Consider the following 19660-nt stretch of genomic DNA (forward strand, 5'->3'; position numbering starts at 1 on the left):
CGCTCAGCCCCGGCCTCATCAGTATGCATACTGACTATTTAGTGGAGGCTGTTAATTACATATAGAGTCTAACTATCAGTCTGCTGCTGCATTCATCTCTGTCTCCGTCTCCCACGCTGATGCCACAGTCTAGAAACCCAGTGATAAGAGGAGCCTAAGTTAGATGGCGAGGGATGCAAACCTTACACATCAAATAAATAACATCCGAAAGTTTGTTGGGAGTTGCCTCACTTTATTACTCTCATTATTCCTATTACTACTTTATTTATTTAAAAAAAATGTTATTCATTTGATCTTTTCTCTTTTTTTTCCTTTTACCTTTCATTCAGGTACATATTTTTAACATGCTTTTGTCTTCAGGACACGCGATAAGGCATGGTTTTATCTACTTCCTGTGAAGAAATATGTTTTTTATGTTGGTCATGTACAGTATAGGCAAACCAACTCTATAACAGAAAGTAAAAAAAAATATCCTAATCTAAAGCCCATTATGTCTAATATGTGAGTAGTATATCATGTTTATTACCAATGCAAGTCCCTGGGCTTGTAAATGTCCTTTAACTCTGACAGCAATAATGATGTTGGATGCTGAAGTGTTTTATACTCACTATCAATTTTCTACAAGAAACAACAAAGTGTAAAAATGCACTCGTATATCTGGGCTGCTATGAGGTGACAAGGATCAGCAGTGTATCAACATCATGAGGTCGTCACACAGGTCTCAGCCCTGTTTTGTCGGACGCACACGATCGATAGCCCTTGCGATTCTGTTTTGTGAGTTACTTCTCTCCTCGGAGATCGGGGGTAAAAAGAAATCCAATAAAAACACAGACATATGCTGAGAAACGGGTCAATGTAATCCCTCATCTGCTTTGTAAGGCCCCTGTAGCTGCATGCAATGATCATCATAGTGAAGGAGGAAAAGGAAATAACTGTGGGAAACAACCTCGGATGAATTCTGCAGGTCACTTGACATTTTTCCTTGAAAAGAATATCAGCAGGAATAGATTCTACTCTTCTGAAGCACTCGACTTGCAAAGCTATAACTCCTCTGAGAACCGAAATGAGTAGGTCTCTATTTTTGGTATTTCCCGACATTTCATAACCCGAGAATAAAGGCGAGTGTGTCACTTCCTTACCTCCCAGGGTAGCAGAGACGAGGAAGTGGGTCCCGTACTTCTTGATGAGGTTTTCGTTGATTTGCTGCAAGGTTGGCCGTCGCCCCAGTAACCGCAGGTTTCGCAGGAACTCTGGCGCTAAGGGCAACGGAGCTTTGAGGAAATCTCTCTTCTCTGTTGCCAGGCTGTTCACCTTCCAGTGGCTGAACTCCCTGAAATTATGAATACAGAAAAAGGTGAATACTCACTCAGTTCAAATTGCTTTTAAACAGGAGAGCTTAACAGCATTATGGACACATTCACACACAAAAGAGGTTTGAAAGGTTCTGAAGCGGGCCAGAGTAACAGAAGTTTAAAGCAACATACACATTACTGTAGAATAAACTCCCCTTAAATTGTCACACATGTCTGATCACATTTACCTAATACCCCATCTTTCTACATTGAGTTCGCATTTGATTATGGTCATCAATAATGTAACGTTTCCTTTTATTTTATTATACATTTATTGTAAATTCATTGAAAAAATGTAATACTGTTTTTTTTAAATGCTGTATTTTTCTCTACAGTTCATCAGAATCAGAATGTATTTGTTAGGCCAACAGAAAGAACATTTACATAGTCGGAGCAGAAAGACAATGTTATACTACAACCTTGTGGTTATAGGAATTGGGTAGCGCAAAAAGACAAGTAGAAGGTTACCAGTGGCAGTAGAATAATGCCATTGAAATTGAAACATGTGTAATGTTGCTGGTAAGATGTCAATATGAACATCAGCAGATACTCTTGATTGTCTATTTTTGCAATAAACTATGTGCGACACGGCAGCAACAAAAATAGCTTAGACTTAGGCTGCTCTGACCTAAGAGGTTAACATTGGCACTAAAATGAAAAGGCAGAGGTTCTGCGCCCCTTTTTTTAAATCACGAAAATCTAATTGGTATCATAATTTTAGACATTTAACCCAATCACTGCAATTAATCAAAAATGTTTCCTATGTATTTAATTGCAAGTGGACTTCAAAACTCAAAAAGATACGGACGGAATGGTTCTATGTATATTCAAAACTCTATAATGTTCTTCATCTTATTAAATCCCATGAAAATATTAGAACAAAACAAAATGTTGGTTTTAATATTGTTTTGTCCTCAAGTACTTCAATTAAGGCTCAGTTATTAACAAGAACAATTAGGCCCTGTAGTTTTACATCAAACAAAAGTAAACATTGTATTTATTAGGGAAACATGGTGCTGTAATGAGGCGGCAGCACAGTGTGTGTGTTTCTGCCTCAAAATACTCAAAAAAACGAACTACATAGTCCATCTTAATGGCAATGAAGGAGCATTTCAATCATTGTGGCACACCAATGCAGCTTTGTCATACAGATACATGGGATATGTCAGGCTGTGAGTCACATTACTTGTTGGACCCATTTCATTTTGGTGTTGGTAATGACAAAAACAAATATATAAACCATCACCAGCATTATCCATAAAGATCTGACTGTTCCTGGTCACAGTATGTGATATCCTGAAGCACAGCGACATTTAAATGACTACACTCCTTCAGTTCATCTGCTTCCTTAGCTCCCCGGACAAATATTGTGCAGAAGCAAAGAACTGATTTAAATTCAACTGGTCAACAGCACAGCAACAGAGAGAGAGATGAGCCCTGAAAATGCATCAATTTTAAGTAGCTGATAATCATTTTATCACTTTACTCCTGCCACAGCGGAACCCCAAGGTATGTGAGCATTATGCAAATACCAGGAGAAAAGTACCGATCCACCTCATTTGCATTCATTTCATTCAGCGTTAAACATTAGCACATTATGTATGCATTCTCTCTGAACAAAATATCAGCAATGACAGTCTTTTCCCCCGGAGTACTCTCCCTTACACACACACAAACACACACACACTCCGAAAAATACACAGAGGGAGGTACATATACTGTATCATTGTCTTGTTTTTTACTCGCTGCTCTTTCAGTGACTTTTTTGAGGTCAATAGTTTACTTTTACAAGCAGAACTAAACTGTATTGTGCTGTTGATATCATTATAAAAACACTTGCATGCATACAATAGGCCTAGTCCCTTAATAATACCATATGGTCATTCAGACTGCACCCCTGTAAAGACAGCAATGTAATTAGTTTGTAGCTGCTACGTTGCATATTAGTCTTCAAAGGAGAGCTCAGATTTGTAACCATTTAGCACAATCCATGACAAAGCTTTCCTCCGAAGGAATGGCCCCAGGAGCATACTGTACAGTCAACTTGTGCTTCATTAGGAGGTTTATTCTTACATAATGCACCAATTTATGTCTGTAGCCCGGACACAGATGCAGTGCAAATTGTACAAGCTATCATTAACGCTGGCCACATTGTGTTTCCTAAGTCTGAAGGGCATGATTATTAAAACATGTATATTTAGAAAAGATAATTAGACTGAAAACACAAGAGAAGCTACAGCAACTTTTGCAATGCCTGTCTTTATTCCCATCCATTCTGAAAGTTATCAACCCATTTTATAGCTGTCAGTACTTATCATGACCATTCAAATGGTTCAGATGGGCACAACTACACATTGTGAAATGGTCACTGTTTTCAATACGTGCTGTGAATTTAAACAAACCCCCCTCCCCCTCCCCCCACACACACACACAGGATACTGAGAGTGCACTTTCAGGGATGACTTTGTAACATAAACGGCTTATTCAACTGTTTACCTTGCAATCACTGTGGCAGAGGATAAAATGATTTACTTTGTGATAACTTTGTGATAAAACCCTGTCTCATAGTATTATAAACTGCTGTGTAACTGTTTGTTGTTTGAGGAGAACTGTTACACAAACTGATCTCCCTTGATCATATTTCATAATCTTACATGTACTTGAAACTAAATCCCCACACCGGCACCATAAAGAGAGTCTTTTACTGAATGCACAGTTACTAACCCTAACCCTAATTCCCAGAATGGTAAACACATAAGAAAGATATGTGCCTTATTAATTAGCCTTTTGTCTTATAATAAAGAATTGTAGCCATAGAGTGTACAAAAGATGTAGAAGTAATCCACATGACATTGATTCTGAAGACCACTTTAAAGCGTTGAGTTTTGCCATTTAGCTGTTGATAGGTGGTTTATCTTGATTCCGAAGTGATTCGGAAGAGTGAGTGCATCCAAATGTTGAATAGGCATTTGTCGGCAACCTTAGTCTAAAAGTTAACCTAAGACAAAAACACAGACAACACACAGACTGGAAAACACCCTAAAAGTCACCTTTAAATCACACGGTAGCCACGCCATAAAAAATGCCTGTTTTACTGTCTATTTTACTCTTAATTTAACTATAATTTACAGTGAACATCATGCTGTATTTAAGATGGCGACTGAAACCATGAAAGTATTAAGAAAATGTTTACCAAAGTAAAAAATCAAGTAAAAATTGGGTACACTTTCTCATAGACTTCTAAACAATTGGACTTATTTTGCAAACAGTGTAGTCACCCCTTGCTTATAATCACATGGAACTTATCAAATATTTGCATAATCATTTGATGAAACAGTTAAACAGTATATTCCATTTGTAGTTCATTTTAGTTGATCTTTAGTGCATACTTTAATATGAGTCAGTCATATGGAAGGCAATGGAAAGTAGACATTGCCATCTTATGAATACCCTCTAAACACCCACACATGTCATATGAGTAATAACTGAGATGTGTTTCAGGGGCACCTACTCCATCTACAGTTCCATGCACTTTTATTTTACTTTCCTGCAGTATACCCTTTTATTACAGCCAATCTAAGTACACTATACAAACAGATAGATTTATTATCCCTCAGTTTCAGTGCACGAGCGTAGCAAAGCTCTGTAATGTTTGCTCTCAATGCTTTATCCTTCACACCGACCCTAATTCATGATGATTGCTACCTGCTTGTTTTTCAACCTGCCTGCCTTCACATTACAATAGTTTGGACCCAATAGCAGGAAAAGTATTACTATCTATAGTCTATTACCAGCCAATTCTATTGCACTGCAAGAAATACCACCTTGGTGAAGATTATCCTGTTCATTTTTCCTTGAGACTGTTTCAGTGAAACCAGGTTTTCTGACTGTTCTTACCGGCAAACTGTTGTGAAATGACATGGAAATCATAACATGCCAATTTCAGTTTCTACTATACTGATAAAAGATCAAATCCAGATAAACAAATTCAAATATTGTATTTGTATTACTGTTTATCTAGTGAAGAAGTGCATGACAAAATCTTGTACAACATTAAAAACATTTGTGAACTGTTTTCATAGTATTAGGAGTAAGGTAATGGGTATACAGTATCTACATCAATGTGGTAGCCCTTTAATACTCAATGCTGATAGGATACTGGTTTCAAGGGCACTGCTTCTACCACTTGTAGGAGCAGTGTTATTAACCTCAGGTTGACAAGAACCATGCAAATGGAAATGAACACTGGTTATGAAACTGCACAATATCACTTTGATCGTTGTGGTAATTTAGAAAAATGGGAAGCAAAACACCATCAGCATCCCCATCCACTCCATATATACCCATGTTGATTGTTAGCGACCTGCAATGTAAAAGTTGAGTGACACTTAAAAATTACAAGATGTAAAACTAAAGCAAACTTAACATTTTTAACACAAACAAAATAACTTCTTCAGCATAAAGCAACATCAGTTCTTTGTTGGGTTCATAAAAAAGGTGGTTTGGGTTGAAAAAAATAAACTATAAAGGTAAAAATAAGGTTGATAACACAAAGACACCATGTTTTTAATTTGAAATTACCTGACATGACTTAGTGTCATCATTACTACGGTCACTGCAGATTAGTGGAATCTTCTTGTATTTTCTCTTTTGGTAATGAACTGTGTTCAATGATACAACCTACTAGTTTGTGTAGCAGGCCTCTTCTATATCTATAAGACTGGTAAATGATAAGGCCTATTTGTCTCAAATTATTCTAAAAGTCCAACATTTCATCATTTTCTCAGCCTAATTTATCTAATTTATCTCTCCTACTTCTCAGTGGTGCATATTCACTCCATCAATTCTATGTGTGTCATATTTTTGGTCTGTACAAAGCCAGCAGAATGATAAACAACCTCAAAAGGTCAAATTCAATGTGTTCTGAAATGACATTTAATGGCGTTTATAACTTTAAATGAAACAAAATGGCCAAAGTCATTTAATCTGCAATGCCTGGAACAAATATAGCTGTTCTAATTCCAGCAGCAGTTACATGACAAATATCCCCACCAAAAGGTCAATCTCATTTGAATGCGGCACACTATAACAATTAGTCTGCATGCTATCACATGCATCAGCAGGCTTTAGTTTTAGCTTAGTATTTAGTCCAGGATGGAGGCCAGTGGTTTCACACTGATTAAGTGGAGCTGATTTAGACTGATGTGTTTTCTGAGTCGCTCCACACTGACTGAGCACGGGGAAGGGGAGCTGTCGGCGACAGGCCGGAACGCAAAGAAGAGCAGTGCATCATTTACTTTTCTCCACGCTTTGCTCACAAAGAGTTAACGGTGAGATTGCTGGACTATCTGACTATCTGGCTAATGATGATAGATGGAGTTAATTAAAAGGTTTAAGCACTGCACTGATTGCACCTGCAGCTTGGTTTCGCTGAAGCAGAGGGATCTTTCTTTATTTTTCAAAAAAGAATAAAAGAAAACTCCGCCTATGCAGAAATGGTCCGTAGGATGTTCCTTCTGGCAGCGTGTTGGCACATAACACCTGGATGTTATTAGCTGTCAGACTCGGAGAGAGCAATGGACTGCTCAGAGGGTGAATACATATATCAAACACTTCACATCGGTGCAGCTGTGAGGAGAGGGAATCCTCTAAAAAGGGCTTTCTCTGCCCACAGTGGAGTGGGATAAAAGGTTCTACTGTATCTATGGAAGCACTGAGTTTTATGTTACCTTACGTCATTACAGTTGATTCTATAATGTTGCTATATTTATTTGCACACATTTAAACTGTAACCTTTGTTTATATTGCAGCAGAATATCTTTAGTTTGATTCTTTGTTTCTTCAAAATATTCAAAGCTACAGTATAAACTAAATGTACTTATTGCCTGTATACTCACAATCACATATTTGTTGTTGCATGTTCTAGATTATACAATGGAGATCTGAGACCTACAGAGACACTTTTAATATGCTTTTATAAGATTTTAAGTTATGCAAAAAAAAAAGATCTTGCCACATCTTGTTATTTTGATATTATTATTATTAGCATCATTATTACCGTTGTTAATATTATCCTTATTGTTATTATTACATTCATATTGTTGTTGTTATTATTACCTTTACTACCATTATTGTTATTATGAATAGCAAATACAAAAAGTACTTTATATAAAATATTCTAATTGGTAGTCTTTTTCCAACTCTATTTTATGACTATAGCAAAATCGTTTTATTTTTTTCTCTTTCTGTTAATCACTACAGTTTTTCACAGATGTATCCACAATGCCAAACAGATGACAGATGCCTTTTAAGTAATTTAAAAATGACGTACTGAGTGTACTTTTGCCTCCACACTTGTAGGTGGCAATTCTGAACAAAGAAGTAATCCTAGTCAAGATACTTCTCCCAGCAACCGTCTTGAGATCTGAACTTTTTAAATGAGCATTATCATCACAGTTCATGGTGGAAAGTAAAATAAGGGTTGACAGTTCCATAAAACTGGTAGTAGACAGAGAGAGAGACAAGTTGAGAAGAAAGAACATTGCAAGTTTTCTTCACTGTACTCTACCCCACAGTGCGCCACAAGCCTATTTTGTTCTACGCTTTGAGTCATAATGGATAGGGTGTTAAAAGTGAGCTGAAACTTTATAATGAGCAGTTTCACCTGAATGCCAGTGGTACAGTCTAACCTGTTAATAAGAAGTTGCCCACGTACTGTTTCTGTCTGTTTCTAGGAAGTGTGTGGAGTGCACAACCTTTAACATTCTTCAATAAAACTGTGCTATAATGCTTACAACCAATCCTCCATTGGAAGTGTTTATGTCAAGCTCATGGGAACCTGGTTACTGCAGCAGAAAGGGAACTAAAAATACAATTAGTAAGTGACTCTATTCACTAACTTTAGTGAAAAATCAGTGCAGACTTGCTGTTGATTATGATGGATTGCAGAACTTAAGAAAGTTCCAAGTTTCTGTTGACTCATTTGAGCACCTTGTGAAAATAAATAGGAACCAATGGCAGCTTGGAAAACAAATTAAACGCTTACTAAATATAAAAGTATAATTGACACCCCATTTGTATAGTTATAGGGCTCTAAAACTTGCAAACTAAATAAATAGTCATTATGGCATGACATATAGTTGACGTTTTAAGCAAATGCTAATTGCTTTTATGCTGTGCTGAAAACAAAGGAAACCAGTGGGTGTCTGGAACGATACAGGAAATAATCTGAAACTGTAAAGCATGTGGAGGAGAGCAAGTTGTCAGGAGAGTTTGCAGGGACCCCCTTCTGGGACTTGAAAGAGGTCAGGCTAAAATTCATATATTTTTAGCTGCCATCAAAATCCTGCATGGATGCCTTCATTCTTCTTCCCTTTGACACACGTACAGTATACACTGTGTGCACAATTATAAGTATTATGTTTGAGGATTAATTTCATTATCGAACAACTACAGTGCTCTCGGTAAATCCAAAATGTTAATAAACCTCAAACCTAAATATATATACGAAAGTTAAAGTGCTTTCTTAGGAGATAATCTATGTGTGCAGAATTATTGCGCAACTATTGGTATGCATAATTATTATGCAACTAAAGGAAACAACGAAAAATGTCTAATCTCACTTGCTTATTTCCATCTGTCAAAGTGAGAATAATAAACAAACAACTCAAAATATATAAATAAACATCTGTATTTCCCCCAAAAAATCAGTGAGCAATATAGCCACCCTTCTTTTCAATGACCGTCACAAGCCTTCCATTCATGGGGTCTGTCAGTTTCACCGTAAATCTCCCGTTTAAAAAGGGCCCACAAGTTCTCAATAGGGTTTATGTCATTATTCTTTCATTTTAAGGCCTTTACTGGCTAACCACGCTTTGGAGTACTTTGATGAATGCGATGGAGCATTGTCCTGCATACAAATCATTGTCTTATTAAAAGATGCAGAGTTTTGCCTGTACCACTGCTCGATGAAAGAGTCTTCTAAAAACTTGCAGTAGGTTTGGGAGTTGATTTTGGGTCCATCTTCAACCCGAAGATTTGCCTCACTTGCCTAATAATTCTGCACACAGTGTTTGACCTATTTCTATATACTTAACATCTGTCACATCCAAAACAAGACAAAAGCAATCATGGGAAAAGCTTTTTATAAGGATGTCTTTTTTGGAGCTTGATGGCTTTATAAAAATGTGTTAGCTGATTACACAGCAGACTGATTGTTAACTCTGTGAATTCCAAGTTACATATATTATCATTCCTAGCATTAGGACTGACATATCCATTACTTTTCATGTTCACAAATATGGTTGCTAAGTTGTAATGTCTGACTTTAAAACGTCAAACACTTAACCATTACTCTAAAATAGTCTAAATCAAAGAAGTTCAAGAGTTCTGCAATGTTTCGCTTTTCTGCCAGGGAGTCAAATCTCTTGTCCAGGGAGTTCATTAAAACTCACTCCTGTCTTTTGGGTGCCCACTAGAAATAGACCCTCCACCCAGCTTGGAGGGTGGAAGCCACTGCATGATTTTTTTAATGATGTCTGAGCGGCTCCCACCAGAATCATTATACATGGGACCCCAAACACTGATCCCATTATGACTCCTAATGGAAGCTGGTAAATGGAAAGCTACAGATTATTTGACTTTTTGACTGATTCAATATTTAAGGTAAGCAGTAAAGTTCCTATAGTAAGTTTCAAGTATGCAGGTTTTGAGTTTATTTATTATTTCACGGAGGGGATGTCAAACCAATTTAATGTGTGCTAATGTTACATTTGCACGGTGTGTCCTGAATCTGTAGAAGGTATCACCTGCCAGTTTACAAGGCTGGCATATCTAGGTTGAGCGTCTCTGTCAGCTATTTTTAAAATTCGGCATGCTTCAGCTGAATGTTGTTGGCCCAATACAGCACACGTTATACGATATATGTCGATGACACTGCTGAGATTTGACATTATTGCAGCAAATTGGAGCGGCAATTTTTAGTTCTGGGCAGTTAATGTGATGTATATAACTCTACCATTTTTGTAATAGGTGACACCCCATGGGGTCTAAGAAGATTGTCTACATACTGAAGCCAGCCTCAAGTGGACAAATGTTAAACTGCAGTTTGTGGTACTTGGTTAAACTTAACACAACCAACTAAAATATGTCTCTGAAATGAGTGTCTCGGTTTTGCAATTTGCTTATTCCAAATTATATTTAAAAAACATATTTTCATTCACTTTCTAACACTTTAAATCGATCCTGGTCAAATATCTACATTGTTAAGTACAAAATAACTTTCTAGGTATGGCATATATTTTTAGGTTAAGCATATGAACACAGAACTAAAGCAAGGCACATTTATATTTTGTTGGTTTATATAGAATCATTGTCTACCCAAAACAATCTCCATTGTTTATATTTGTAGAACAATACATGTTGTTTACAGGAGTAATGGTTTTATCTAAAGAAAGAACCTTGACACACTTAAACCAGGTTTTTCTTGATTGTGTTTTTCTAAAGAATTTCATAGAAAGAGTGCCGCAATGTAATGGCATACACTGGCTTCATTTGTAGCTCCGAATTGAAACAATATAAGCTTGGCAGTGCGTTGAATCAATTGTGCCAAGCTCATTTCAGTGTTTTTGTAGGAGAGGCTTTTTGAACACGTATTGCAGAGGGGGACTTAAACAAAACAAGTTTACCCAGAGGAGGCGTGACGTGCTCTGAATCTGACAACCTACCTGCCTGCCTGAATTAGTATCATGCTGGAGAAATCAAGGAGCTGAACGCTTCACTTTCCCCTTCTAAATTTCACTTAGGCTATTTCGGGATGCGTGCTGTAGCCAATCTCCCTGTACGTGTGTGTGTGTGTGTGTGTGTGTGTGTGTGTGTGTGTGTGTGTGTGTGTGTGTGTGTGTGTGTGTGTGTGTGTGTGTGTGTGTGTGTGTGTGTGTGTGTGTGTGTGTGTGTGTGTGTGTGTGTGTGTGTGTGTGTGTGTGTGTGTGTGTGTGTGTGTGTGTGTGTGTGTGTGTGTGTGTGTGTGTGTGTGTGTGTGTAAGGGGAGGCTGATGAGTCCCATTTCCCTTCAAAAATTAAAAAAGTGGGTTTATTGATATTTGTATCCACTCTTCCAGTCCTCTAAAGATAGATGAGTTCTATCACTTCAGTATGAGCAATCTCTGTCTGCATTAAAATGAATTTATTTTTATTGAGAAGGCATACACTTGATTGTTTCTCTGGCTGAATAATTGTTCTGAAAGAAACTAAGATTAGATATCTTGGGTGTTTTTTATATAAAAAGCTCCCTGCCAGTATTAATTGGTTAAGATCCGCTCTGTCTGTCACTGTGTGGTGATTCTGTGCCTTTTCAGTGACACATTTCCGAAAGAGCCACAGCTATATGTATGGTTGCATTATTCATATCTCCTAGTGCAAGGGTAGATTACTTATTGATGTGCATATGTGTCCCCAAATCACACGGCAAGAACGTTTTGAAACTTTGTACGGAGATTAAATGAATCCACTACAGCTTGGTTATAAACGGTAAATTGTAGGAAATCTTTTATTAAAAAAATGTAGAGTAATTAGTTACACAGTTAATTAGCCCTAGTTTCAATATGTCTTATGTCTTTGGTTTACAGTAGCAATAGCTTAAACCATGGACTAGTTACACACTCAATGGGCTACATTTTGGAAGCAGCTCTCAGCTCCTCCATCCCTTTATATGTCCCTTTAGGGGTGTCACGAAAAACTACTACCTCTATCTGTATTTTCTTATTTTAAAATCGTATATTTAGACCTCACTCAAAAGTTGAAAAGGCCAGATTTTGTAAGAAATCCTCTATAATGTTTTGTAATCTATGTTAATCAATGGTATTAGGTTGTAAATTGAAAAAAATCTGAACACTTAACTACCCCCCCCCCCCACACACACACACACACACACACCAAATGAGACAAATGTATTACTGAGTCTCAAATAATAATTGTTGGTATTGTAGGGGAAATGAACAGTGGAAATGTATTTGAACGTATTCAAAAACCTTTTGACATGTGTACCTGTGCTGATAACAAAACATAAAGCCTGAACAAAGACTATTTTGGCAGTGGGTCATGTGGCTCACTTTAGATTTGTAGATAATGCATTGTAGTTGTTCGCCAATATCCTTGTTTACATGATATTTCAGGGGGTGGGTTGTGAGAGCCTTTAAAAAAAAAATATTCCCAATAAGCCCTAAATGGCTCCACCCAGAACAATCCAAAACTGTCAACGCTGAATTGTATTATACTTAAACATTTAGAAAAATATCAACAAAAGAAAGCCATATTAGTTTATTGGTTTGTATTGCCTAAATTGGGTCTCAATGGTGCATCATATTCACACCCGCAATATTTTCATTACACTTGTGCCTCTCTTAAACATAGCCTGTCAGGAAAACCAAATGGCCTCATCAGAAATTGAAATAATTCAGCCTGCTATCAAAAGCTAAACAGAGAGATGTCTGTTTCTCTTATTTTGTAATAGGGACAATTACACCCAAATGAGATCTGGCATTGCTAGAGACACCATGAATCGTCCGGCCCCCCCAAATCTGACCCACTGTCCACTTACTGAATTGAGACTGAACCCCAGAAATATAATTCAAATTGACTTCTGCTAAATGAAAAGAGAGGGTTCACCAGTAGCACATACAAATGTGAGTTTTTATATGTCCTATACTTTAATTGGCCTGGAGGCTTTTCCCCGCAGTAAATCTGCAGAATCAAAATAATTTAGTTTGTTTGTGTATTTTTTGTTCCAGCTGGGATGAAATAATTGAAACAGTATGTGTTAATACACAGATCCGGTGGCACTTATTATTGCTGTGAGCTGTTTACTATGTCCTGGAGTGATGCCAATTCACCAGCACATTCACATAGTGCACACACTCTTGTGCACGCATGTCGGCATGAGGACCAATTACAATCCAATTCCGGTGCAATAGTATGGGGTGAAGATTGTCAGCTGCTCCTGAGCCTCCAAAGGACTCGGTATATGATAGCTATTAGAGGCAGGAGATGGAAGCGCTGATGAACACAATGCCCTTCTATTAGGAGGCAACCGCTCTTGTATTACTTCCAATTTGACACAGTGCTTACTGCAATACATTGTGTAAAACAACCAACCAGGTTTAGAGCAAGATCAGTTTGTTTTTGGTTATACTTACAGAAAAATAAATAAATTACATGCAGTATACTCAAAGTTCTAAAGCTGATTAAAGCTCAATTACTCAACATTATTTTATTGTAAAGAATAATGCATATATATTGTTAACATTATGGTTAAAGTAAAAGTTTTTTGTATATATTTTAATACCTGGATTTAATGCTTTTCCTACTCTGGTTACATTTGAATGTTTGGAACTCAAATGGAGCCCATTGCATCCCCACAAATCAACACTGACCACATTTCAAAAGCATCTATATTTCCTTTGGCATGTCTACATAGCATTTTTATCTAATTACATTATCATATTGCATTTGCATGCAGTCATTGCTCTGCAGTTCTAGAGGAATAACCTGTGCCAGAAAATGCACCTTGCAGCGTCCTAGAAGCCTTTAAAAGTCTGAGCTGTGGCAGTTTGCTTGCTTCCATTCGTTTTCCAGCTCCCAGTGTGCGAGACATTAGGCTTCCTGCCAAACAACACTATGTGGTATAACTAACTGGTTCTTAGCACAACCTGGCCACCGTCAGCTCTTATCCATATGGTCAATTTGTCTTCTATTCTCACACTGAAGAGAAGACAAACAAGAACACACATGCACATAACACACACGCACACACACACACACACACACACAGCACATACACACACACACATAATACACACACGCACATGCACACACACACTCCAGCCCTTTTTCCAAAGAACAACATTGTCCTCCTTAATCCTATTTGTTGTGTTTCTCACACGTATATTTGTTTTGTTATTTCCATATCTTGCTGTCTTTTTTTTTTTTTTTTAAATGTCTTTCTTACATCCCCATCTTTCTTTTCTCTCTCTCTCTAACCCAGGTAACATTTAAACGCACATTCAGCCTTTCAGTGACCTCCATATTGTTTGGAAACTCTTTAGTCTGTTTCTTCACAGTCACTTACTAAGTAAGCCGTTTCGGCTTATTCTATCTAAACCAGAGAGTTTATTCCATCCAGAGATTTGTCCTTAGCTCATCGGAAAGAAGGATAAGCGTGAACAAAGCAAACATCATTTAGCAAAATTATGGTGTCAGTAATAAGTTAAGAAGGTACATAAAAGGGAATTGGGAGAAATGTCTTTCTGGACAGTGAAAGCAGACACTGACGGTTCCAGGGTAACTTGAGAATAAGAACAAACATTGTGTAGATTCGTCTCTGACCCAATCATGGGCTGTGTTCCAGATTAATTGTAGAGAAAGCATTATCATTATTGCTTTTTTCTTTGGCACAATTACTAAACATTACAACACAAACTAAGATAGGATGTGAAACCTGATGGAAGTGGAATCTTGACATGACTCTTTGCTCGATATATCTTGCTGTTTGTCAGATCATGAGTCATTCTGCCTCAAGATACAGCACAGATGAACCTGCTTGTATAACAATATAACAGATGATGTCAATGAACCAGTTAGGTTTGTCATGATTATGGTTGCCAGTGGTTACATTGATCGCAGTGCCATGTTACTAAACTGGCTAAGACTGCACCATGCTTGAAAAAAAACAGAAGATAAATCCTAATTCTGCTCAACCAAACAGTGCCAAAGTATATTTGTTCAAGGTCAAGGCAGACTCATTATCTGTGACATTGTATTTTGCGTATTCAAAATGTTTGTGAGTGAAGAAAATAGGGGGAAATGTTGCTGTATTTGAGGCCTTAAAAAATAAGGGAATGGACGAGAGACAGGTGAATTGAAACTGGTGAATGAACATCTTATACTGAGACTAAAATGGTTAATGATGTGTACAGGCTCAACATGTGCTAATCATCCGCCTCCTAAGAGTCTCCGCAAAGCACAGATGGTCAGTTTTGACATTTTGGAACGAGACTAGAACATTGGCTTTCTCAAATGGACAGCTCCAAAACCTTTTTCTGTGTGGGTCCTTTGTGCAGTGATGAGTGGCGAGAAACTCATTTGTTGAGACAAGTATGGACAATAAAAGATAACCCTCGTCCATGAAGTGTTTTGGTTTTTACTAGCAGAAAAGCTGCTATTGTTTTTCCCTTATAATTCTGTGTGTGTCATCATGGCAATATGTGCACCTAACATCACAATGGAGGTTTCAAAATAATCTGTCACTGTGATAGCTTATCAACAATGCAAGATACAGTCACAATTTGACATAGATGTAGTTCAGATCAAAATTGACTGTTGATGAAGTGCATTGTTTCAGCAAGGGTGTTGGAATAAGGAGGAATTAATTGGGAAAGGGGCCATACTGTATACTCACACATTATGCCCATGGCTCGATTTGGTGTCATAAAACGATATAGTCTCTAGAGCCTCTGGCTGTATCTATTCTGTTATCCTCACTGAAATAAACACCTAGCTGTGTGCAGCAAATGGTTGAACCATTTATTTTTCAGTATTGTAGGTTGGAATTTTTCAGATTTTGGAAATTCCACCCACGAGCGTGTGTGCGTTTTGATCAAACACATTTGATAACCTGGTCTTCCACGGGACATCTGCAGAGCAAATTCAGAAAAAGCAAGTGAAACCAGCCTGAAGTACTGCAAGAGACGTGTAAGGATTGATCATTACAAGATGTTTATCCAACAAATATGATCACTACTACTAATGGATTTTATTAAAGCCTTACACCATGTTAGAGATAGATACACCAGACGACATGTACGTCTTATAAATAACTGAGGGAATATAGCATTTCTGTCCACTGGCAAGAGTTTGAAATGTATAAATCAGATAAATGGATCTTAGCACAAGTTAAATCAGGGAGAGTCATTACTTCACCGCAGCTCTGCCTCTTGGCTTCCATCTATCTACATGTTTTCTTGCTTCCCTCAATTTAAAATTCATGAGGGAGCTCCCCTCTGGTTCAAACTACTTTCCCAAACTCTTCCAGCCACTGCATGGTGCCAATCACCAATCAGCAGGCTGTTTATTAAGTCAGTTAGCTGCAGCTGCCCTCTGCAGCCTGACGCCTTATGCTGCCAACATTTCACCATTTTGCCATGTGATGAGTTTTCAAATCACAAATATTCAAGTGACCTAAGGCTGTTTGGACCGAAGAGTAGATCTCTATGGTTTATATGTTGTTGAACTCTGGTGCAATCAAATGATCTAAGGTTCAACTCAGAAATAGCAGATAAGAGTTCATTCCAGAAGTTCTGGATTCCACATTACAAAGGACGCCAACAATAAAATACATAATGTGTTGTGCATGAAGGGGGACTGTACACGTTATTATGGGAAATTCACAATAAGAATATAAACATATAGTGTTTATAGTGTACCATCTTCTGAAATATTGAAATTGTAAAAAAAAGTTAAAATACCAAGAAATTAGGACAAACAAGCTCTAATTTAAAATGTCATGGTGTGTTCATGTAGCATATTGAAGTAAACGGAAATCCTTCACAGCAATAAAAAGCCTGAATCGTCAGAAATGTGAAATACAAATACAATTCCTCCAAACTCCACTGATCAGATTGACTGACTCTTTGAACTCATCAGTCCTCCATCTCTACTCTGTTTGTTGGAGAAAGATGTACAAAGAGAGGCCAAAGAGAAATACAACTATATTGAGTGCTACCGTGATTTTCAGAGCCATAGTGTGTGTGTGTGTGTGTGTGTGTGTGTGTGTGGGTGTGTGTGTGTGTGTGTGTGTGTGTGTGTTGTGTGTGTGTGTGTGTGTGTGTTGTAGATGGGTGATGTAGTAGTGTTTTATTCAGAAAACCTAATCTTTCGATGATGAAAAAAGAGAAAAACATTGCCTGGATTTCCATCCCATCAGTGTTGTATCTAAAGTAATCTTCTTTGATGGAAAGCTCTTTTTGATCTTTTATTGTCTGTGGAGCTCCAAGTTCTTTTTCTGTAAATCTCTCCCTCTTTTTCTATCTCGAAGGCACACAAACACAGCAGGAGGCTGAGGGTGTGTGTGTGTGTGTGTGTGTGTGTGTGTGTGTGTGTGTGTGTGTGTGTGTGTGTGTGTGTGTGTGTGTGTGTGTGTGTGTGTGTGTGTGTGTGTGTGTGTGTGTGTGTGTGTGTGCGTGCGTGCGTGCCCTGATTGTTCTCAAAGGGACTTGGTAAAAGAAGCATCCATATTTCACACTTGATCGTACTGAGAATCTATACATTAAAACTAGGACATGTCCTCCAACACTTTCCCTCACTCTCAATCTTTATTTATACATTATTTGTGCACCATCAGGTTCGTCAGTATGCACTTTAATGCGAGTACACAAAGCCGAAATGTCAATCTCTTTCCAATTTTCTGTTTCGGCTCACAACCAACAAAAAGTAGTCAGTAAAAGTAAAACAAAAAAATTGCTTTTCGGGAAACAATGTTGTACATTTAAATGTTTTTGGGGGAATCATTCAGTATGTTAATGTTAATGTCTGGCTACTGTTGAACTCAGCCTACACTAAGACGCTATGAAGTGGTAATTTGAGTGTGCCACAACTCCAGCGCCTACAGGGCAGCTGCCCCAAACAGCTCCCCTGGCTCGACTGGCACACTACGGAGGACATGTTTCCGACAGTGGTGACTGAGCAGGCCAAACCTGGCGACGAGTCTGCACCAATAAGGATATAACTCGTCCCGATTCCCTAGACATTAGGGCAAAGGCTTGCAGCATCACTGAGGCCCAGCAAAGAAGGCTCAGCCGCAGCCTGCTGCAGAGAGGTAGAGACAGCCAGCATCAGATGGGAGAGGGAGTTCCCGTGCCGCTGTGTCGTAGGCCTTACAGAGCAGCTCGTTTGTGACCCTGCCCTGAGGCAGAGGGCACCTGGCATCGGGAGCCAGAATCGGGGATGCGATGGCAGGCTCAATGGATGGCAAGCGACCCAGCCCCACCCTCGCCGGATCCTGCATGACAGCAGAGTGGGAGAGGGCCCTGGTGTCTCTCCAGCATGCATGGAGCACGTGAGAGTGACAGGGGCAGGGTTATGCCTGAAGAAGGCGCTAGCCTGAGCCGAGTCGGCCTGCGGAACCTGAGGCTGCAAGCGTGCCAGGGCCGCACGACTAGTGGCCGCCATGGAGGCGCCCTCCATGCCCTGCAGAGAGCTCTGAGCAGAGTAGTGGGCAGCCTCCTCGGGGGTGAGCGGGGCCCCGTCCTCCACCCCTTCATAGAAGAGGTTTAGCCGAAGCCGCTAGCGACATGGCATCCTCAAGCAGAGGTGCGGCAACCGAAGGAGGGCCAGGCGGCAAGCTAGTAGCCCCCACACCGGCCCCTGGCTGAAGGGCCAAGAGGAGCGACTTCATCCGCTCCATGACGGCAGCTAACCGACCCACCTTAGAGGACAGCCTGTTTCTAGTCCTCTACCTGGGGGGTGAACCCATAGCCATCACTCCATCAAGTCGCCGGGAACGGCCAGACTGAGCTGGAGGAAGTTGTGACGAGGAGAGGTGTCCATTGGCTGCTGCCAGACGCTCCACCTCTGCGACTCTAGCCACCCTGAGCACCCGAGGCATGAAGCTACAGTTCATGCAGGCGCTTTGCGTGAGACCCTCCCTCGAATGCTCGAGGCCAAGGCAAGAGGGGCAGCGGTCATGGCCGTCCTCGGGCTCAAGAGAAGCCATACAGGCGCTACATGAATGAGCCATTCTGTAGGTAGCCAGATGCAGCGTAGCCGGGAGCGGGTGCGAGAACACAGCCTTCACCAGCTACCTGCTGAACGCAAAGAGTAGAGCAATGCTCCTACTCGCCGAACACAAAAAGGGATGTAACTACACCCACGTTACCGGCAGAGGGAGCGGGAGCGAGAGCACTGCCTTCACCTAGCTGGATTAAATAAAGAAGTTTAACAGGGCAGTTTAGCCAGGCGGCTGCTGCTAGAATGAAGCAGCGCGTCTACCAGGAGCGGGGGCGAGAACACTGCCTTCACTGGTTGAGTTAGTAACGAATGCCAGATGCAGCGTAACCGGGAGCGGGTGCGAGAACACAGCCTTCACCGGCTACCTGCTGAACGGAAAGAGTAGAGCAATGCTCCTACTCGCCGAACACAGAGAGGGATGTAAATGTCCTACACCCACGTTACCAGCAGAGAGAGCGGGAGCGAGAGCACTGCCTTCACCTAGCTGGATTAAATAAAGAAGCTTAACAGGGCAGCTTAGCCAGGTGGCT

At 39.5% G+C, this 19660-nt stretch overlaps 1 protein-coding gene across 1 annotated transcript in view; it reads right to left on the reverse strand.

The window, feature by feature from the left end:
* brinp2 (bone morphogenetic protein/retinoic acid inducible neural-specific 2) overlaps positions 1–19660 on the reverse strand; it is a 165810-nt gene that overhangs the window by 63416 nt on the left and 82734 nt on the right. The window contains exon 3 of the mRNA XM_034137101.1: positions 1140–1330. Coding sequence (XP_033992992.1) covers positions 1140–1330 — 191 coding nt within the window. The remainder of the gene's footprint in view (positions 1–1139; positions 1331–19660) is intronic.

The sequence above is a fragment of the Trematomus bernacchii genome, unplaced genomic scaffold (genome assembly GCF_902827165.1).
Source record: "Trematomus bernacchii unplaced genomic scaffold, fTreBer1.1, whole genome shotgun sequence".
NCBI lineage: Eukaryota > Metazoa > Chordata > Actinopteri > Perciformes > Nototheniidae > Trematomus > Trematomus bernacchii.